General features: G+C 41.2%; 2 protein-coding genes across 3 annotated transcripts; both read right to left on the reverse strand.

Moving 5' to 3' along the window:
* Window positions 1-1,124: 1,124 nt before the first annotated feature.
* On the reverse strand, window positions 1,125-16,180 carry si:ch211-195o20.7 (cytospin-A). 2 transcript variants are annotated; one of them, XM_044375648.1, is made up of 12 exons: window positions 15,370-16,180; window positions 14,675-14,794; window positions 12,321-12,923; window positions 12,028-12,080; window positions 5,662-6,197; window positions 5,190-5,283; window positions 4,980-5,046; window positions 4,117-4,177; window positions 3,692-3,788; window positions 3,177-3,293; window positions 3,032-3,091; window positions 1,125-2,897 (listed from the first exon to the last, which is right to left on the reverse strand). In XM_044375648.1, exons 2-12 carry the CDS (start codon window positions 14,712-14,714, stop codon window positions 2,808-2,810), a joined length of 1,818 nt encoding a protein of 605 aa, XP_044231583.1. In that variant the 5' UTR covers window positions 14,715-14,794; window positions 15,370-16,180; the 3' UTR covers window positions 1,125-2,807. The 2 variants fall into 2 exon arrangements, with proteins under 2 accessions (XP_044231583.1, XP_044231582.1); XM_044375647.1 differs by having other exon boundaries at window positions 5,190-5,286; window positions 15,370-16,175.
* Window positions 16,181-16,726: 546 nt separating this feature from the next.
* zgc:193593 (uncharacterized protein LOC564090 homolog) lies at window positions 16,727-21,341 on the reverse strand. The gene is made up of 2 exons (XM_044373959.1): window positions 20,934-21,341; window positions 16,727-19,552 (listed from the first exon to the last, which is right to left on the reverse strand). Exons 1-2 carry the CDS (start codon window positions 20,982-20,984, stop codon window positions 19,265-19,267), a joined length of 339 nt encoding a protein of 112 aa, XP_044229894.1. The 5' UTR covers window positions 20,985-21,341; the 3' UTR covers window positions 16,727-19,264.
* Between the last annotated feature and the right edge of the window lie 1,804 nt (window positions 21,342-23,145).

Consider the following 23,145-nt stretch of genomic DNA (forward strand, 5'->3'; position numbering starts at 1 on the left):
CTGTCCCCAAACCAATGTCCTTTGGAGCTGCACTCACATGCTCATACACACAAGGATGAATACACGTATTATCACACATATATTCTTTGTCACACACAATGGATAAGTGGAGAATGGGGGCGGGGGGTGCTCATACACTCCTAACGCCTTTGCCCCAGGGGACATGTCTCGTCTGTCTATTCAGAATCTGACAATTCCCAGTCCTGTCCAAAGCACAGCGACACTCTGGTGTTACAGTATCCATACTGAGAAGAAAATCCGTCTTGAATGTCAGCAGGAATACAACCCTGCATGCATTATATGACACAAAACCACCAACCAAGGAAGATACTTAAATCAAGGGGCTGCTATTATAATCAGTATTCTTTAAACATTACTTTATAGGGCTCTCGCTGGAATACAAATCCATACAATCAACCTTCAGGTATGTGGTAAACAGGTTTGACAATTTAATTACCTTGTGGCTACACAGGGTGACAAGACAACAGTGGGGTGTTAGAGAGATGTTGGGTAAAATCTCATCAGTGGCCAAAATGCAATTTACTTCACCCTCCCTATACAAAACAGCAACTACTATTGCTCTTGGGTACTTGGGAACTGGGAAAAAAAAAAAAAAAAAAAAAAAAAAACTAGCAATGTCATATACACTATGTTTTGCATTGCATGGTCATTGTGACACAAAAATACAGGTTATACAAAGAGTTGGTAGTAAAAATAGCAGCATGGAGGAGATGATCTGACATTATGGGAGGAACACTGACCATATTTTAGCCACTAAACAGTAATTAAAATGTTCACTGAGAGTCATGATGATCCAGTGCAATAAAAGTCTTGTAATAAATCTTTCTTACCAGCAGGTGGAAGTAAAGACAAGGCTAAACAGACACTTCTAATATCAGCTCCATCCAACCCAATCAGAACCTTCATGAATCCTGAAGAGATGGGAATACTTTACTTGGTTCAGTGCCCATAAATGGATACTTGATTCCTTCTACTGTTAAATGTAAAGCTTTCTTGGAAATACTAGCAGATTTGAAATCTGCTATGTTACACAACACTCACTCAGTATTATTTGCTTCATATCACCATTTTATTTCTTTGGTATCACTTTTTTTCCACATTAGTTACATATAAACATGTTTTACAAGGTATATTTGTCAAAAATATTCAGCACATACAACTTTGGCAACATAAGAGTACAAACTCAGCTTTAAATATGTCTTAACAAAACCAGGTATTTGGTTTCTCAGTGCTGGTGTAGTAATGAGGGTGTGTTTGTACATCTGTGAGGATGCATTGCGTGAAATGATGTTGAAACCGGATGTGCAAGCCTGTGTAGGCTTGTAGTTCCTTTATGCTGTACTATATATCACTCCTGTAATGCACATCCCTGAACACCTTAACAGCACTGGCATACACACAAAAGAGGCACTCAGATTTTGATCATTGCCACACATGGCTGTATGTGAATGAGCTTTCTGTGAGAAAACATCATTTGTTATTCAAAAAGAGAAACTTGATCTTGGACAAATCTTCACAGACATTTCCAGCTGGACTGCAGCCTTGCTATCGAACATCTACTGAGCCATTAGAAGACTAAAGCAGTTCATTAACATCTGTACTAACATTAATACATTCTTACACAAACAAAGTGCTGACATGAGTGCATATTAAGAAGAGTGCTAAAATGTCCAGGAAGAAGTAGAATCTTTGCAAAGCATCACATGCTGTACAAGGTTAAAAGGCAAAACATATTGGCAGATAAAACCAAATGCAGATTAAGAACTGCTTACAGATTTAATGAAGATCATGATGTAATACAGTACTTTCTGCCAGTGAAGTACCAGTGTGGAGACATTAACAGCAACTCAACCTGTACATACACTACCTTCCTCAAAGGTGTGTCTGGATATTCTGAATTGCAGCATGGTGGTCAATGATAGTCTTTATTTGAAAGCTACAATGTGTGACTTTTTGTATTAAAAGGAAGTGTATTCACAGATTGGTCAGATTCCCACCTCACTCAAACTAAGCTGTCTATTTTAGCTGTGTCTGAATTCTTCGTAAGATATATAAGAATGCAAACAATAAGGAATTAAATAATGACTGTGGAGCCAATGATAACTAACCAATTCTTTGCTCATTTCTTAAGAACGTACCTTGTCAAACTACACTTAAATTGAAAATGTAGTTTTTTAAAAAAGGTTCCTTTACGCCAAGATATTGCTCCATAAAGGATTTTTAACTACGGCTATGTTTGGACATTTTAAATCAGGTATCAGGTAAAAATTTATATTTTCTCACTATTTCATGATATAAGACCTAAAAGGTTTTTTTTCATGAACAGTCATCCACTTGGATATGAAAATCTGATTGGATGTAAAACATGATGCATGCTTCATTCTAGATTATACATTGTATGCACTAACAGTACATATTATTCAGTAAATACAGTAAGTTTTTGCAAAATCTCTTCACACACAGACCTTTTTATTTGCATCAGCCAGCATCCATAACGTCACATTACGTCTTTTGTTTCTGAAGGATTTCTGCGTTTATTATTGTTGTTGCTAAGATGGGCTGCACTTCAAAAGGTCAAGCAATATATTATTTAATGTCAAAAAGTTGCAGATTGTAGCTTTGAACATCATTTCTTGCTGAGAGAAGAACATCAGCTTCTTCAGTTTTCAGACACCCAACATTATTAAGTTTAACAGTTTTAAGGGGGCCATCATTATAAACAACTTGTAGTGTGTGATGAGTACTTAAGGATCCACGATAGGATTGACTGTTAGTACCTCCAGCAGTCACATCTCAAAGTGACGGTACATGCTCTCGACGTAGCTCAGGACCCTTTGCCAGTCAGGACCGCCTGCTCTCAGCATCTCCACTACAGTCTGTTAAACAAAGATTTCAACCAAATATACAGGCTTAACACAAACAAAAACAACCTTGTGTTTGTCATAGAGAAATGAGATGAGGCTGTACAGTAAAATGATTTATTCAATTTGTAAAACACACTAAGGCTTACCAGAGATTGTGCAATCCCAACAGTCTCTCCTGTTTTGAATGCCAGACTGAGATTCTCTCTCTACAAAGAATAGAATAATCAATACATTTAACGCCATAAATAACCAGGTCCTATTCATTACACAGGCACCAGGCACCTTTCCTACCTTGTTCTCGAGACTAAGGGTGCTGTAAGGGATGTGTGAGGGGAGGTAGGTGTGGTAGACAGCACAAAATGCAAGACCATCCGCCCAGCTGCTGCTGAAGTTGGTAATGTCAATATTCTGCATGGAAAGTTACAACATAAAGGAGAATGGAATCACATGAGCTTCAATGGTTTAATACACCTTTAAAACACCTGTATAACTATAATATAATCAAGGTATAAAATCCAGAAATCATGATGCATTCAACAGATGTTGGTAAACTGAAATTCTGACTTTCTACTCCTGTAGTCATCACACATCAAATCAGCATGCACTATTAATACAACAGCTTTTAACATATTTTTTCAAGATGTGTATATACAGTAATCTTCACAACATTCTGAACGAACTTTACTAAGCTATGACTGTCAAATATTATCAGTGCTAATGAGCTATTGTAAAAAGCGCCAATAATAAGAATACAGTCTTGTGCAGCTTTATGAAAGACATGTATACTAAATCATATCCAGGATCACCTTATAGCCTTGGGTTCGGCTCTGACACCAGCGTAGCAGCGAGTTTCTCTTTGAGCCTCCATGGCGACGCAGCAGCAGGTTGAAACCATCCTGGGACCTGACAACAACAAGACAAAAAACTGCTGAGAGCCTCCAATTTCTTTGTTTTAACACTGCAAGAGTTGCTGTTATAAGTTGAGCTTTTGTTGAGTTACAAAAAATCTTGTCACACTGTGGACTCAGTTATAGAAAAGGAAACTGAATTAACACGTTGATTCAAGAAAGGTGTTTTGGCCCCAATACTGTGCTTTATGAGTTCACCAGACAAATGCACATGGGTTGAAAAGAGTAATTAGATTGGAGATTGTGTAACAGGATGTAACAATCAGGCTTGTCCCTAGGACAATATTGTCTGTCAGCACGTGCTTGTGTGTGTATGTACTCACTTGGTTGGCGGCAGCTCAGTGAGGGCAGAGTTGTACTTGTTTAAAGACTCCTCACGTTTTCCTGTAAAGAAAAGAAACCATACTGTATTTCCTAACAAGTTATGATTACGGAAAGTTCAGTTATATAACCCTTAAACAGGCAAACATGAAAGTTTAGCTGTTCATAGCGACATAAAGAGTGTAATGGCAAACATGCTTGTGAGCAATTGCCTGTTTAAACATCCGGCGGACAAAGAGCAACATTAGCATACATCTGGTGTAATGTTTGTGTCCAACTGATGAATGTAAGTCCAATATTCACTTTCGGTGCAAGGTGCTCTATGGGGATACTGAACTAAAGCAATACTGTTGCAGGACGTAAAACTGAAACCATGAGTTGAAAGACAGTAAAACACTCCATAGAGTTCAGGGGAAGTGCAGAATCGGGTAATAATTATCTATGGGTTCACCACTACAAGCTAACCCTTTCATAAAGTGAAAGTCCAAAGTGCTCATTAGTTCAAACAAGTGTGATGAAGGTGTGTTTTGGCGGAGAATTTCTTAAAAACATAGACAATACTTGTGCTTGTTAAAATAGAGCTGGGTTACAACCCACGCATAGTGGCACAAACAGCCTTGTCACACCCTGAAGAGGGCTGTTTGTGCCGCTACACATGAGTTGTAACCCAGCTCTATTTTAACCCTTTCATATTATTAGTCATTTGAGCCATTGTTAAAAAGATTAGTGCAGTTTTAATAATCTTTGGAAAAAAAATATTTTTTCCATATAAGCTACAGTATATGGTAAAGTGAAAAAACAAGCACATAAAGCACAAATACATACTGTAACACAATACATAACCATATTGTACACACACACACACCTGTATCAGTGTTTGGCCTGCTGTCTTGCCAATCCAGACTTCTTCGCCCTCTAACTTGCCCCACATTCTTGAAAACAAACAAAATTCCTTTAAATTAAGTCAAAACCATTAAATGCACAGCAAACAAAACCGAATGAGCACATTAGAATTTCCTTGCTAACAACCAAACTCTATGAAGGATTTTCTTAGAAACAAGATACAGTATCTCACCTTGTTTGTAGATCCAGCTGTTGTGGCAGTGTTGGACTGGGAGGTTCCATTCTGCAATGTGGGGGGGTCTGAGGATGCGGGTAATCTGGACAAGCTTCTGTAGCATTACAATACAAAATTAGCAGAACAAAATTGATGAACTAGACTGTTTTAATAGCATTTTTTCTAAGACAGCTTCTCCTCTCGGCTCCAGCTGTAAATTTAACAGTTAAAACTGTCTTCAAGTGGCCTTGTGAAGCTCTGCGGATTGACTGCAACACTTTGAAAGGAAACCACAATCACAACCCTTACCAAATTTATTGACTGTTATCCATTTGTGACAGACGCAGAAAATGTGCAAGACATTAAAGAGACTGTTTTGAAATATTTGACTGTCTGAACACATTACAGTGCCACCAAATAGTGCCTCAGCAATGACAGCAACATAGAAATAGACTGTTTTCAGAGCATTATTATAAACAGTTAATCTCACCTTGACCTCTCTGTGGTCACCGTCCTTCGTGTCTCACTAGACCGCACCTCCTCTGCACTCCTATCCTCATTGGTCACATTTCTCAGGCAACGTTTAGTCACACCCTTACAGTCTGTTCTGGCCTCCTCGCTGACGACATTCTTCATCCCCTCATTCTGACTCCCACTTTGCAACGCTTCTCGTCCCAACCTGTACACCTCCCTCTCCCTGCCCCTCTGGTTCCCTTCTTTGCTGTTATTTGGTTCACCGTTGAGCTTCTCTAGTTCCTGACATGGAGCCTGGATGTCAGTTTTGCCTTGAGTCTGGGTCAGAGTAGCCAGTCTCTGTCTGCTCTCCGTCAATTCCCCTCTCAGGGTGACCAGCTGCATATCAGCCTCCTTCTGTCTCTGCTGGGCAGCAGCCAGTTCCCTCTCAACGTCCTTTTGGGCCGTTCGGAGCGCAGTCAACTCTTCTTCAGCCTCGGCTCGTAGACGGTCAGCAACTGACACCGCCACCTGTAGGTCAGCCTGGAACTGCAACCACTCCCCACGCTCCGTCTGGAAGGGAAATAAAGAGTGTACTTAAAACACATTACACAAACTGCAACACATGGGTTGTCATTTCATTTATTTTCATTTGCAAGTCAAAACTCTGATTCATAAAGATGTGGATCTGTTGCAAAGTCCATGTTGTTTAAACCCTCATTAATTCATTTTTGACTGCAACAGCAGTGCAACTAGCTATAAACACATACAGCACTGACATATCACCTTGTAAAGTGATATGGCTAACATGTTAGAAAACATGTACATATGCAGCAGACAAAGAGCAACATTAACATTAATTTGGGGTTGTGTTTCAGTTAACCTGAAGAATTCAAGTCCAATATTTTTTTGTCTTAAGGGAAATAAATAAATAAACTCTTTAGTGGATAAGTGCTCCACTGGATTCACCAGCCAGTAGCAAACTTAGCTGTGCTTGGCAGATAGCATACAGTGGGTTTGCAAACACGGGTGATGAAAGCGGCAATAGCGAACAAAGATTAAAACTAATTGCTGAAAGACTAAAACTCTCTGTAGAGCTGAGGAAACAGCAGAGATGGTGGTAATTCACTGTCGGAGGGTCACTACAAGCAGTTCCCTCCACATTAAATGTAGTCATTTAATCCATTGTTAATAAAAAAAATATCATAAGAGCAGCTTTAAAGCCATAATATGTAACTATTCCGCATTAAAATGTCTAAAAGCGACTAGACCTATGTTATATATTTTATTGAGCTATGTACTTAGATTATCCCAAATGTTTCCAACAATTTTTAAACCTAGAGAAATCCATCATTTTAATCAAGGTAACGGTCCGTTTCATTTGGTCGCCTGTCAATAGCGTCATACCTCCTCTACCTAAGAGTATACACGCACAAGATGATAATCGTCGGCGTTGTGGTTGTCGACCAGAAACTGTCATAAATTGACTTTTATTCAGTTTAAGCCACATTTTCATGATAAACTTTTTAGATCTTGGTATATCTTTTAACCAGATGAAGGATTTTAGTCATTGAACATCTGGATCCTAAAGTTACCAGAGAAACAACAGAGCGAATGTTAGCAGCAGCTCGGCTCACACAGAGTGCATCCCGGTAAAAATCTCCTGAACGATGGGAGAAGCTGGTTGTTTAACAATGAAGACAACAAATCCCATGATCCCACGCTACTTTACAACGTCATCACACTCCATCTTTTGTTATTGTTTTGATTTAGAGACCCCTAGCAATAGAAATCACATATTGTGCATTTAATATAGATCATGTCTAAACATGGACTATTACAAATGCTTTGACAGATATTTATTTAATTTTATTTTTGGGTTCAGATCAATGCACTTTGCTTGTGGTTTTATTACAGTATAAACAGACAGGTCAGATTACTACACTTCAACAAACATCTACTTATAAATGACTAAAAGGATTAAAACTGGCATTTTTAAACCTAAACTGGATACGACTGCCAAAAGCAAACATTGTTGAACCCTCAACAGACAATGACTTTAATCAATCAAATATCCATTTGACCCTCATTAGGAGACTAAAAGTTGAACTGAACTGAGTGGCAAGCCTCAGCAAGCAGAGGGGAGTGGAGCTAGCGAGTCAACTGTAATGAGGCCTAAATGAATCATGTGCCAAACATTTTTACTCAGTGTTTTATTGATATCATCTGACATCAAGTAAACAAGAATATGTGTTTACTTGCACAATTTCCAGGAAAAAGGACACCTAACAAGTTTGCTCACACACAAAAAAGTACCGAGCAACATTTTTGGAGTGAGGCCAAAGATATTAATGCAACTGCTTTCTGTGTCATCAACCTTGTCGCTACATCTCCATAGGTATTTTCCTTGTTATCCACCGTTAGCCATTAGAATGAGCAGCAGATAAGGAGATAAGAATCGTCTGAAACAGATTCAGTTTCATATCTGAGAAGATGAGTGTCTGATTTAGAAAAAAGATTTCAGTTTGCTGACTTACTGAAAGTATCCTAGCCTCAAACATGCAAACACTGCCCCTGTGGATATGGAACATACACAACAAAAGAAGTATTCAAAGCCAAAAGGTAAATAATACCAGACCATTAAAAAAAGTTTAGCAACCATCATCATGAAAGGAGAGACGGAACGAGAAAGAAGGGAAAGGAGAAAGGAAGGACAATAAAAGGGGTTGAAATCATGCACAGATTTAATGGAGGCAGCACAGAGACTGTGGAGAAGTGTAAGCAAGAGAGATGTGAGAGAGGGCTGAGGAACGGAGGGGGCTGGGAAGGTTAGTAATTAGATGAAGAATGGATGGAGATGTGGAGGAGGAGGCGATATCTGAGCCAAGTTGCTCCCTCATCTGACCAGTGACTCAAGACCACAGCTGGACCCGATTACAGTGGATGCACACACACACACACACACACATATCATATTCCATTTTTCTCTCCCACACATACACCTCCCTTATTCTTTTACCTCACCACCAAACCACATTGTTAAGTTTTCTCACACACACATCCACAGTTTCACTGTAAGTTGGAATACACTCTTCCCTGGAAACATGTCCAATGAATAGCAGGATAGTGGTCCCTGTTTAGAGACGTTCTATATTAAGAAATACTAAAAACCCACTTGGACCCGAAGGATCTTGTCTTCACAGAGCCTTTGTTATCTGGACGTGAACACTCCAACTGGAGCGTGTCTGTTTAAGGAAACAGGAAGGGGCGCTCCTCAGTTCACACTGAGATAAGGGTGGAGTGGATTGTCAGTCTTATAGATACACACACGCACACACACTCTGTCCCTAAAGGGCTGACCTAGTGCCCCACTGCAAGACCAGATGTGGTATCCAGCATTCACACACACACACACACACACACGTCTATACTCCTGTGCACATCTGACTTCCTGACGATTCTTGGAAAGGGTCCAGCACACTTGGAGATAGTGTATGTGTGCGCGGGTGTGTGTGTGTGTGTGTATTCAAACCATCTGTCCCTAGTTCACCTCCACACCCAGTCTTTCTAATACATACTTGAGAAACATCCCAACTCTGTAATGGCTCCTCTCTCCAGCTTTCCACAGCCTGTTGAACACACTTTTACACCTATTAAGAGATATTTCATCCCTCTACAGCTGACCCACACACATACAAAATGTCAAAAATTCCCCCCAACTGGCACTTACAATTTGCATTCCCAAACGTCCACTGATATCAAATAAAAGGGTCACAAGTCAATGCAATTTATTCTGCACTGCAAATTCAGCACAGCATGAACACTCAACAATGCAGCCCCCCCTCATCCAATCCAACCAAACTCACAAATCGTCATTCTAAATTTGAACAGCCACTGTAGCCTCAAGATACATGCCTTTTTGAGTCCAGGCAGGGTTGCTGGAGCAGCCTAGCGAGGAGAGAAAGAGAGCAGAGGGAACCTAGAGATCATTCCTGGAAATCTCCGGCAGCATTCACGTGGAACTGATTCCAAAGCAGGGCTTTAAGATTGACTAAATCTCCAGTAGGTAACCAAATCTGACTAGCCACCCACACACACCCACAACCCAACCATGAATGGAGTGTTTTCATTTTTGTTGGTTAAGACAATTGAAGACTGATGGAGCACATAAGCACAGACAGATGGCACATGGGATAACATCTTTAGGAGTTCACTGCACATTGGGTAATCATCTTTTTTTTTTCAGCATTCAGTTTAAATACAGTGCATCCAAAATACATTACAACTGTTTGGTTGGTAGAAGACAGACTGGAGCATTGGGAACACTGTGATGAAGACAGATGAAGAAGCACAGAGGAGAGGTTTAGCTGACAGAATGTGACTGGATGAATGATGGCTACTTAAATAAAACAGAAAAAAGGTTTAAAAAAACAGGAGGTCAGATCTGAAGAAAAAGGGCTTAAGAAACTTGGGGGTCAGATGAAAAGACAGATGGAAGTGGAGGAACAGACTAGGAGGGGAGGAAATGAGATAAAAGAGGGGTGGGGAGAAGAAAGAAAGAGGAAGCAAGGGATGAGATAGAGGAGAGCATTGCAGCAAAAGTTGTAGGGTAAGTGTGAGTTCTTGTGCTCAGGGAGGAGTGGTCAGCTCTCTGATGGAGAAAGAATGAGGGAATGAAGAAAAGGCAGAGAGGCACAGCAAGGGGAGAGGGGGGGGAGGCTTCCCTACAAAACCAATTGCACTCGCCAAGACTTTCAATGCATCTGTACATGTTTGCGAGTCTTGCGTCTCACGTGCACCACACACACAAAAACACATGGCCAGCCAGTCACTGCAAGCTGCAGCCCTCACCCCCCACATCCCCCCCTCCTCGCCACACTGCACAAAACAAAACAAGTTTTGTCTCCTGAACGGCTCAATGTGAACCCCCTCCTCCGCACTTCTCTTCACTTCTCCAGCTCTCCACAAAAAAAAGGCTCCCAGGACAGCAGAGCAGACTGAGAGGGTTCATAAAGTCGAGCTTTGCTAGCTTATATTGCCCTACCGAGGGCCCATGTAAACACAGTGTTCGATTGCTGTGATTTCTACTACATGGCTACCTCTCAGTGCTATACCACAGTCTCTCTGAGGTTTTGCTGGCCTATGCGAGGTTCACATTTCCAAGCCCTCATGGGGATGTGGGAAAGTGGAAAAGAGAGGAAGGAAAGACAGGGGAGAGGAGGGTTAGAATATCAAGAAGAGAGAAAGGTGACATGAAGGAGGTGTGATGAGTAGAAGGGAACATGAGCAGGCTACAAGATGGTCACGTGCGTCGGATTAGCACCTGCTTGCAATTTAATGCAATTCTAATAATTCTGATTCAAATACACTGTAAAAAGTATAATAGAAACAAGGACAGTCACTGAGAGAGGAAAAGAGGAGAAAAATGGGGTTGAGGGAGGCATAATGTAGGACATATTCCAGCTGTTGTAATCTGTGGCAGATCTAGAGGAAGCTGGGAGCCTCAGGCTACAATCCTCATAAGGGAGGGTCAGGAATTGGAAAGACCAACTGACAGGAAATTACCGCAGAATATCACCATCCTCATAAGAGCATGGAACGCCTGAGCAATTGGACTGTGGAACGCTTGCAGATATTTATTCTAATGATGACTTTTTATTGGGTCATAAATGGAGTCAGGGACTAAATAATGGATCAATCCAAAATAGCTGGTAGGTCCCCTATTAGACAAACATAGTGTGCCTGGTTCGGATAAAAAGTGAATAAACTTTAGGGATGAAACATTTCTGAAACATGCTCTTCATGTTTTAAATCAGTAACAATGAAGGCAACAGGTGTCCTGCTAACATTCAAGACTGATGTTCTCCTTTTGTAAAAAAGGATCCACAATTTATGAAACTGTCTTTGATCTCTACACATATGAGCTACGAGACACTTGAACAGAAGATGACCTCAACTATTTTCCTCTCTTGGGCCTCTCAGGAGAAGCAGAGGACAGGAAGACCTCCATTAGAGGATCTGCAGCTCCCAGGGGGCTGAGCAGGGCCCATTCCAGAGCCTATTGTGATAGGGGGGTTAGTGTTTGACAGGGTGTTATCTTTTGGATGAAAGGTCATAAGCACTACACTGACATATATAATTGGAGTGTGTCACTTCCTGTTTATGTAGCTATATTTATCCACTTTAGTGTTTTCTAGCGTTGCATGTGTGGAAAACTAGGACTGAAGACAGGAAAAAGGTATATTCGAGGTGCAATTGCACAAACCTTTGAAATTCATAATAAAAAACTAAAAACTAGAGACCCCTAATTACCATTAATATCACACCATGAAGCCAATAACTGGAAAAAAAAGAATAGGACAGAACATATCTAGAAACAAAAGCCTTTTCTAGCACATCTCACCTGTAAAGTACTCTTCAGACTCTTCACTTCTGTCAGTAGACACTTCAGTATCTCTGAGGGAAGGAAACGGAAATGTCAGAGGACATTACATGCATATCAAACACAAAAAATGTCAAGGAAATGGATTTGCCCTTCTGAAAACAGGGAAATGTTGGGCCCACAATGAAATTAAATGTTGTCACACTCATACAAAACTTTGCAAGCGTGAATATTATTCATAAGTAGAGAGGAAACAGAGAGGGGGAATGCACTGGACATTATAATACCATGAATGAGAGACATATCATTCTTGCCTGCTGTGTTTGTGGCTCCATCCTGACTGGCTGTGATACCCAGTGTTGTCCTACACTCTTCCAGCAGCTTCTCCACCTCCTCATCCTGGCTGTCCCCAGCCTCTTGACCCGGCAGCAGAGACTGACTGAGACCACTGTCCCTTTCTCTCCAGTTCTGCTTGGAAGAGCTACGCACAATAGGTAAGGAACTACTTGGAGAAGAGGGGCTCTTTGTGGGGCTTACAGCCACACACTTCCCCTGGGCGACTGGAGTCCGAGGGGTAGAGGTAGGAGGACCCCCATTCCTCCCAAGAGCAACTTGTCCTTTCACTGCCACAGTACTTCCTGGCTTGTCGTGCACTGGGCTAACTCCTGGACCAATCGTGGAGCTGTTTGAGCTGACTGGTGAATGAGGCCTCCAATCAGGAGGGGGAACGGGAGAGGTCGGGGTGGTGCTTGGCTGCGATTTCTTCCCGCTGGATGTGAGGACAGGGACCGGAGGTGGGGATGAAATCGGGGCCGCAGAGGAAGGTTGAGGTGAGGTAGGGGGGAAGAGTTGGGGGACAGCAGGCAGGTCATTCTGTGGAGAACTAGGAGGAGTGTGGAAACTATCCACATGGGCCCCTAGAAAAAAAACAACTTCAGATTATTCATCGAATTCAGATGAAATAAGCAAGGCAAACACATCTTTAAAGACCCGGCATCAGACATGTTTAAAGATGTATAAAAAAACTGTAAAGCTGCTTTGAAAATTGATGCGTGATGTTCCACCAAAAAGATCAATTACCTAGTTAAAAAATCTTTAAGTCCTCTCCCTTACTGAAAATTCCTGAATATACAAATATTTTTGATTTCAAAAGTTTAACTGGTGGATGCAAGAGTCTCCTACATCACTGAAAAGTCCACTCTTGGCATATGTGTTACAGCACAAAGAGACTTTCTCCTTTCAGCAGATTAATGGGAAAAACAGCCTTATAGTGTCAAACTCTGCACATACATCAGTCTGCACAGTGAAGCTCAAACATCCAAGAGAAGTATAAATAAACAAGACCTATTCTGAGTTGAGAGGGACTTTAAGTTCTGAATTATTGTGAGAAACACAGCAAAACAGATTGAAAGAACTGCCTGAACAACTGAATCATGGCCAGAACTAAGGAAGAAAACAGTTTAGTGGTCACTAGTCTGGCATGTTGACATTCAAAACACTATTTAGTGAGGTGACCAGACCAGCAAGGACCTCATTGGTCAGCAATCATCCAGGCCATGCCCCTAGAGATGAATACTTTAATTGAGACATTCCTCTTGGACTGCTCATCCATGATGCTGCTGCGACATTCATTCCCCAAATTCAGGAACACACATACACAGAAGACAAATAGATGTATTTGCAGCAGTTGGCCGCAAATAAATTTGAGCTTGACATGGTAACAATAACACATGCAGTTTCCACTTTTAAACTCAGCGTTCCTTGCCCCTCACAGCATGCCACCAATAATAAGTTAAGAAGCTATGGGAACTACTGGGCGTCATGTCTCCTTTTCTTTCCTCCTTTTCCTTGTTTGGACAAAAGCCTCACTGAAATGACTGATTTTTTATGTTGTAAGAGCAGCAGTTATGCACCACCTGCTGTAAGGCATAATCACTGGAAAAGAATGACAGGATTGTCTAATAACTTTCTCATGCCACCCCTGCTTTTTATTTCTTCATTCCAAACCTTAATGTGCTCGTCCAACCATACGCATGGGTGGCAGATTGACTAACGGAGAGAGAGTATGTGTGTGTGCGTCCACTGAGGTCTGTAGGTGAGTGTGTGTGTGTGTGTGTGTCAGATAGCATTAGGCTTCCTATGATTAATCTGCTGCCCTTGTGCTGAGCCGGGGAATTTTGCCGATTCATCACAGCTGGCCCGGCGGGGCCAGAACGAATCACACAGGGACGCAAGGAGAATGACCACTCACTGAGCAACACACAGGAGGGCTGCCAAGATTCCTGCTGCCGCTCAGCGCACACACACACACACACACACACTTAGCCTTTCCGCTTGCTTCCCCCTTTGTTGCCTTCAGTTTCCAGATTACCCCTCATCCACCCCTCTCCTTCATACTCACTTTTCTTGTACCACTCCTTTTCCCTCTACCATTCTCTTCTTCTACATGTATGAGAGCTTTGAGGTGTGATGCCTTTATTCTAAAAAATAAAAAGTCTCTAAACATGAGGCCAAAACACACTGCCAGTCATGTGTGTCGTTGCAAACATTTTAAATCCACTTCAGAATGCAGAGACAGACCAAAGAAGAGTCAAAGAAAGTGACTTTACTAGAGCTAGCGAATTAATTAAACAAGTGCAGGCTCAAGTGTGTGTATGTGTTGACCTACCTGTGGGTCCATGGCTGTCCTTGCTGGAAAAGTTGCCCATACTGCAGCCACTGATGCGGCCCCGCAGGTGCTTGTTGCTCTTTCACTCAACCTAGACCAATGTGGCACTGTGGAGGTGACCTACACACACACATATCCAGAAAGATGATGGATGAAGTCACACACATATACAGTGACTACAAGTCTGAACCAACCCTGAACTGATCCCCTTCAGGTTTATGATAGACTGAGTGAGTTTACAGGGAACTTATGCTGTACATTTGAATGATAGCCTATAAGACAATCAATGTCTTTACACAATGTGGCTAAATAACATGGATCAGCCGCAGAAGGACACTCCAGTGTGACCACATGTGACAAAAGCTAGTAGCATGTTTGGTTTAAAAGCATCTTAACTGTACGCATGAGGAATGCGCCAAAACCAACACAGAAGCAAGCATACAGCGCCATCGAAAACTATAAAACTGGAGTTGGCAAAACAGATTCTAGATCATATGTTGATAAAACATATAATTTATAAACATATAATTTCGCTCTAACAGCATACACTTAAACGCCCAATCAAACTTTTAGACGGGAGCTTGAATTAAGTCTACATCCAACAATTTGAAAACGTGTTGCGAAACTTTGTAATCAGTTCGTTTAAACGCCGTACCTCTAGTTTGGAAAGGACTAAAAAAGAAATCGTTACAAACCCTTAAAAGCGGACAAATAAATCCAAAATCCTTTTGTCCTGAGTTTGGTCAACTCTACTCCACGCGTTGCTTCCTCCAGCGTTGCTCAACCATGCGCACTGTCTCGCCGTGTCTTCACTGAGGAGAGCGAGTGGCGGACATAGAAATGAAACTGCATTTTCTTTGAGAAAAGTTTAATTCGCGTTACATGTTCCTGGAGGAAACATCTTCACATGAAGACGAGGCCTGACTGTAACCCGCACAGCGAAGCAAAGAGCAAAAACTTTCAACATCGATGACTGATGACACGGATTATCCGTTGGATATGTCCACTGGAGGGCACAGTTAGGCTGCAGTATGAAAAACCTGTTGCCTCTGGGATGTGGCGGCCCCGCTTCACCTTTCTCTTCACCTATTATGGATATGGGCTCACACAGGCTGATGACCCACTGACCTACAGTACCAGACAGCTCCAGAGAGAGTCAATCTCTACACATATTTTCAACATTGCCCTGGTGGGCACCAACATCAAACCTCCTGAAAGGTTGTTTGTCTTCTATATTACAGAATTTGAAGATATTAGTTTCAGTGCATCTGCATCTGCAGATTCAGTGGCTTGCCTGATTACTCCTTAGCATTATTGTTTGGGATTTACAATGCTGTAAAACCCATCACTCTAACCTCTTCAATTTATGCAAATAACTAACTACACATCTTTGTACACTGTTTATCTGATGGAGTCTGCAGCAACAGTATTGGTATATATTAATATTTTTGTGTCTGCGTGTCCAGGTCTCATGTTAGATTGAATTTGTGTCTTTTGGTTTTCTTCTTCTCATTTTTTGTGAATATTTGGTGTATGTGTAGGTTATTTATGACAGAATAAAAGCAAACAATTGTGCCAATATTTTTAAGTTCATTGTTGCTGAATGTTATGGGCACTGAGATGTAAAATATCCATTGGTGATTCCCGCATCTGCACAGTTGTAAACAGGCAGGTGGTGCAGGTTGTATGGTCACTAATATTTTCAGGTTCAGCAGACATTTTTCAGACTCATGAAGATCTAGTATGGATTGACATCAACTTGTTTTTACCTGGTTTTTTTAAATATTTTAAGGGCAAAAACTACAAAAAACACTCTAGATAATTGTGTATTTTAATGTCAAAATATGTTGAGTCCTCCCAAACCTATTTACTTTACAATATATATTTACCATATCCTTCATGTAAGTCAATTACATATTGAGGATTGTTATTTTCTCCATACAGTAATTATTGTCTCAAAGTATAATTAAGAAATTATTTATCTTAATAACAATTAATAATAATTCATCTTGACTCAAACTATTCAAGCATACTACAGCAAAACAGCATAAATTTCACATTGACTAGAAGCCTTTATTTCTTGAAAAAAAGACAACTTCATCACACAACACGGTACAAAAACAATCTGACCCACAGGTGTAACTAAAGTGCAACAGTAGAGCAGCATGTTTGCCAAATGCTTTTATTTCATAAATCTCTTCCAACATCTATTCATTAAATATTAATTATATTGCTAACAGAACAAATCTGTCATCTATCATGCACAGCTGAACTCAAGTTTGTACACCTTCACAGACTGAAATAGATGAGCACTGGGGTGTGACACCCACAAGCAAGGTAACAGAGCAATACTGTGCTTTCAAACATTCCCTGTATTTTAGTCCAACACACAATTCTTAACAGTAAACATGTTTTCAGATATTCCTTTTTGTCCGTGCACTGTCTTGGCAGTACCCCCTCATAAACTGTGCAATGCTGAGTGAAACAGGAAGTTTGCTGCAGTGAGGAGACAAGCTCTCTCCAACTCTATGATTGAGATCAATAGGTTTTCACAGTGCTCTGTGCTCACTGTGCACCACTGCAGTAAAGAGAGAATCCATCAAAACCAGCCAGGTGCATTACACAACCTCCAACCCTTACCCATATTGATTTCACACTCATGGGAGTGCAATGCCCAAACATGACTATGCATTGCAGTTCGGTGCCAGCATGACAATACTTTCAGACCTAGATGTAAGAACAGGTGAAAAGCACGTCAAGTCATACATATATGAGAGCCTGAGATGAATCTGTTATTTCTCAGAAAAAAAGCTCCAACATACCTATATATTTTCCCCTCAGTGGTATATACTTAAAAACACAGAGTATCCTGTTGTTTTGAGACCATTACAACCCCATTATGAAATTGTTTTATGGTGTCAGTCTCTGTCCAGAGTAAGGTGACCAATTGTTCAGTGTCTGATGCCAGTTGGAGCCATTAGCCCCTCTGCTGAGTGTATTACGACCATTCTGTGTGTGACCTACTGAGCTAGCGCTCTGAAGGTCCAATACTGGGGCTCTAAAAAACTCCCAACCTGCCACAACTAGCCGCTGGTCCAATTTGGCAGACAGACAAGGCTGGCTCTTCAGCATCAAAAAAATTGATTACAAGGTCTGGCTGACCTCTACGTGATGAAACACTCAACTTTCCCACCATCCTCCTTTTTCACAGCTTAGCAGAATACTACAGTACTTCCTCTGTCTGTGTCCTGCTCATGGAGAAATAAAATTCTCCCTTTTATGGCGTGTTATGACTACATATCCATACTAGGAGGCAGTGAGGATAAAGACAGTTATGACCCTGTGCTCCCTGTAAGGCACGGCACACATTCTCAACCACACTCAGTGTCTCGCCAAATTTTAATTCCCTTTTCACTGCTACATTTTTGGTGTAACCACAAATGGAAACACCAATTCCATATGAACACGTGACATTAGGATGAATGGTGGACACTGCAGGGGGAATGGTACAAAGTAGGGATGCGCAGGATTGTCTGCCTCTCATGAGTCCTTGATTCTAATACCAGATTAGGTTAATGAGTGTGTGTGCCAGGGATGATTTTCCACATGGGTTAATCCCCTCAGAGGACACAGGCTTATCCTGGGGGAATCACCAGTCTACCCTGCCTGCTTGTCGCCATCGCTGTCTGAGCCAGGTAAATAAGCATTAGTAATCCAGCAAGGTGTATTTTTATAAGCATTGTTTACACGACTCAGGTCTTAATATCAATTGTGCATGACTTTCTTCTATTACTCTGAAAGACACTTTCTATCCACAAAACTTTCCTGCCACTTTCTGCTGTTCTTCACTACCCTGATCAAACCTTTGGAAAGTTTAACTGTTTTGAAAACAGGAAGCACCCGTCACTGATTCAGCCACAAAGCCAACCTGTGTCTTCCACCACAGTCTGATTGACAGTCACTGCCAGACTACGGCAGCAAACGCCAAGGCCCGTTGATGGATGGCACCTGCTCCTCCTCAGAGGAAATCAATTAAAGTCATGGGCAGGGATGGGCTGCTCAAGCACTTAAACATGGCTGTCTGCCTGGGGAGAGAAGGAGGGGGGCATAGAGAGAGGTTTACCAACCATCTGTGTACAGAGGGGCACTGCCAAGCGTCAGTCCCTTTTTACGCCAAGCCTCAAAAAGACACACAATGTCTCCAAATTAAACATGTTAGTTCATTCAAGCTGCATTCAGCAACAGTCTTTGGGAGGTTCCAGCATCATTACATACTCATCCAATCATTCATATTTCTTAGTGCCCACACAGTGCATTAAGGACTCTAATATTAGTGACTAATTGATACAATCCGGTAGAATTCAAACTATTTTTGCATGTGTTACACTAGCTAACACATGGATATCACATCCAACTTCCTGCCAACACACAGGTTGAGATCAGTCAGATATCCACACTCGCATATCATCAGAGAGCACATGGGCCACATTGATGCAATGGGCCAGCATAGCTACGATCTTAAACATGCAAAAGTGTAGTTACTGGAACTCAACCTATGATGGTGGCCAATCTATATTCAACCAAGTTACTTTAAGGGAACTTGTGTCCCACAAAGGAGGGAGGTGGGATCTCCTGGTGGGCACCAGCCCGACGAGTATCATCCAGTAAGGGGGTCCTATGAGCAGCTGTGCCCACCATGCTGGCGTCAGTGTGTGTGCCAACCCACTGCAGCACACGGGTGGAGGGCCGGTGGTGGAGGGCCAACTGCCTGGAGCTGTAGCCACACATCCCGATCCCCATGGCCCCCAGCAGCATTGCCATACCAGGCATGGTGTTCTCAGCTGGAGGCGTCACAGGAACATTATGGTAGGCTTGAGTCTGAAAGGAGAAGAAAGTTTAGATAAAATATGATCAGGGGAATGTTGGATGTTGGTTTCAATGGTTCAGTGACAAATAAATTGTGACATGGTATCAAGGCAGTCCAAAAATAGAACAACTGCCAAGCAAACAACAGCCAGAGTTCTGATTTGTTAATGTCCAAAGGATACGCATGGATAGAGATTAACTTCAGGCCTAAGGAGCACAGCACAGGAGGACAGCATGTATTGTTAGCCTTTTCCCAAACTATTGTGTGCATCAAATGAGCCACAATATGCTCACCTCAGCCCTCGCCCCATCCAGTCCTCCCAACAATCCACAAGAGATTAAAAACCCATCTTCTCTCATTTACCAAATGGTGGTCTGTCTCTTTTGACAAACAAAAAGCTCATCTATTTTGCGACATGGGCAATTTCCTCAGTGGGCCCTTGACAATAATAAAGACCATTGAGGAGCAAATAATAGAAACTTCGTAGTTTCTAATGGAGATGCGTCACAGGCAGTTAAGAAGCCATTCCTGTAGCTCACTCACCCATTTCCCATTTCCATTTACAATGCAACGGACTGTCACAAGTTTGGATTTTTCCATTGTTTGTAGCAAACTCCACCAAATAGGTGATTGTGTTTTGTGAGCTAAAGCAAAAGCCATCTGCAATTACTGGAACAGTAGCATGGAAAGACCTCATATTTGTGGATGGTGTGTGTATAATATGATAGTATTGTATTTCATCATCTTGTCACAGCTGCATCTTGAGAGACTTGACTGAAAAAAATGGCTGCATGTCAGTATAAAGCTTAGTGAAACAAACTTGCCGTATGCACTGTCTCTGGCTATAAACCGCTGTATATACCTATAAAACCAGTACACTTCTTCCCCTCAGTGGTTGCTCAGAACTGACAAGTTATTTCATCCTACTCCTTTAAGAACCAGTAGAGACAGAGCATGCCAAGCAACATGTAATCTAAACTTCAATTCCAAGATATTAAAAGGGCTTTCTGCCTCTTTGTTTGAAATGTCTTAAATCAAAACAAGCTGCCTGGTGCAAATTAATGGCAATCCACTTTTTCTGAGATCATAGGCAAGTAAAATCTAATGACTCAGCATGTTCCTGCTTCCCAGTGGTGCTGACAGTTTTAGTGTCACTATGCTTCTGAGAGTAAGAATCACAGCACATGAAACTATGCTGTAGGTGGTTCACTTATTGTTTTCTGCTTGGCTCCAAATCTTTTGTGAATTGTGTCTTCTTCAACTTTATAACAAAGTGACATCGAAAAATCCAAACCATTGTAATTCCTCATTCCTCAGCAGTTATGCACATCTTACCTGATTTCATGAATGTTCACAATGATAACTGAACTTTTAAAAAACTAAATGGCTTACCTGCAGAAATCTGATGTATCCTGGAGTCAGTCTTGGGATTCTGAAAAACATTTTAGAGTTTCCTTCTGTTTTTTTTTTCAGTTAGATGAGGAATGAGTTAAAGGCAAGATGACAAATAACAGATGATGGTTCTCTCAAGCTCCTCTTCCTGGACTCCCAGGACGGGAAACCCACTGACAGAGGGTCTGTCCGGGTGTGTGTGTGTGGACACTTCAACCTGTACTCAGCTCTCTGATTCAGGATGGTCTGGTCAGCCCTTATACTGTCTCCTTCCTGTCTTTACGTAAGAGGCCGTCTGCAGGTGGTGTGTCTAAGGGGATTACAGGAGTTGGCACACAGGAACAAAGAAGTCAATCTGGACAGAAGGAAGGTTGAATAGAGTATAGGGCTGGGTGACAATTTAATATTAAAGTGTATCAACTTTTAGTGGAATCATATTGAAATTATTATTCTGTATTATTGTTTTACAAAATTCTGTTGTTGAAATTAACTTCAATCAAATGTATGCTTAGTTATTGTATGCAGTTTTGTCTGATGTAACATAAAGTGAAATGCAGTTCATTGCATTAAAAAAAAAGTTTTTTTTCTATGTAATCTTGCATATAGTTGCCACACTGTGATAAGAATATAAAATATTTGTATTAATATTGTCATTTGCACACACACTTTATTTTCGATGTTTTGGAGTCTGTTCAGAACATTTTCAGGATTGTGATGATTTCTGTTTGTGAAGTGAAAAATGATGAATGAGAAGTTTTTAACCAATTCTAGTAAAGTACATTAGCATCTAGTGTAACTGATTTCTGACTTCAGCAGTTCCTTTAATAGCCTTGAACAGATGGGGCTAAGTTATTTGAAGTCAGAACCACTAGAACCCATCTGAATGTGCCAGGTTGGTTGATTTGGATGTTTTTCTGTTGATGTTAGAAAGGCTCCTCTTGCCATGTCAGCATTTTTCTTTGAGCTTTAATATCCTTTCTGGCCCCAGGGTCCTCAACTCAGAGTTAGGTCTTATAATGAGGAAGCTGTGCTGATAACGTCTCTCGGTGGACAAGAAACCAAATCTCTTCAGTGAGTGCAGCCAGCAATGACCTTCTTCTCATCTCTGGTAATAGGGCTCATTTTTGCCTCCCAACTCATGCATCAATGAATAATCTTAAATACTGGCATTTATTCTGCAAACTCATGACACCACAGAAACTTGTGATGTTTTGTGTTATGCATGTCAAGATACAGCATTTCAGGTATTACACAGAAAGTAAAAAACTAAACTCATTGATGGCTTCAGTGGTACAAAATATAAAACAATGTGAAGTCAAACATTAACAAGACTTGCAAGCTGTTCTCTGAGACTACTTAGGCACAGTGCTGCTTTAAGCTAAATGCTAACATCAGCATAGTAACATGCTCCTGTTTAGCAGGTATAATGTTTACCATGTTTCTAGTGTTAGCATGCTAAACTTGGCTGAGCTCGATAGGAATGTCAATAGTTCTGCAGGAATCTGGTCATAAACCAAAGTATTGGATAAATTAAAAAATTAGCCTCATGCTGGTACTGCACAAAAAGTCAGGGGATCCCCAATTATGTCTTAACCAATGCCTGGCAACCCATGCAATAGTTGAGTAATTTCCCTCAAAACCAAAAATGTCAACCTCATGATGGTGCTAGAGCACTAGAGGAAATCATCAAAGTCATTAGGATACATCCTCTGGGAACCGTGTCGTCTACCAAATTTTGTCCCAATCATGATGGTCGATATTGAGCTATTTAACTAGATAAGTTAAAACTTTGATCTGCTGGCGGTGTGAGACGAAAAGTCAGGGCTCACCAGAGTCAGAAGAATTCATCGTCTGGGAACCGTGAATGGCTGTACACAATTTCATAGCAATCCATCCTATATTTTTTGAGATATTTCAGTCTGGAACAGGGCCATCCCTAGAGCCATGTTGCTAGAATGGCTACAAAGTATATCTAACTACTGTGTGGAGGACAAAAAACACAAAGCACTATAACCACTAAAAAATCATTTATATAAGAATGATAGGCAATGCGGTCTTTGTCCTTATTGTCATCTCTGGCTAATGTCAGCAGCATAAGCCCATGACTTTCCATCAGACACAGCACCTGGTGCGTCCATCCATGAATGGAGGCCACAGATGGCAGCCCTCATGTTAATTGTTCACTACTATAATAGTATACACCTACGCACAG

This window comes from Thunnus albacares, chromosome 15 (genome assembly GCF_914725855.1).
Source record: "Thunnus albacares chromosome 15, fThuAlb1.1, whole genome shotgun sequence".
In the NCBI taxonomy this organism is placed as follows: Eukaryota; Metazoa; Chordata; class Actinopteri; order Scombriformes; family Scombridae; genus Thunnus; species Thunnus albacares.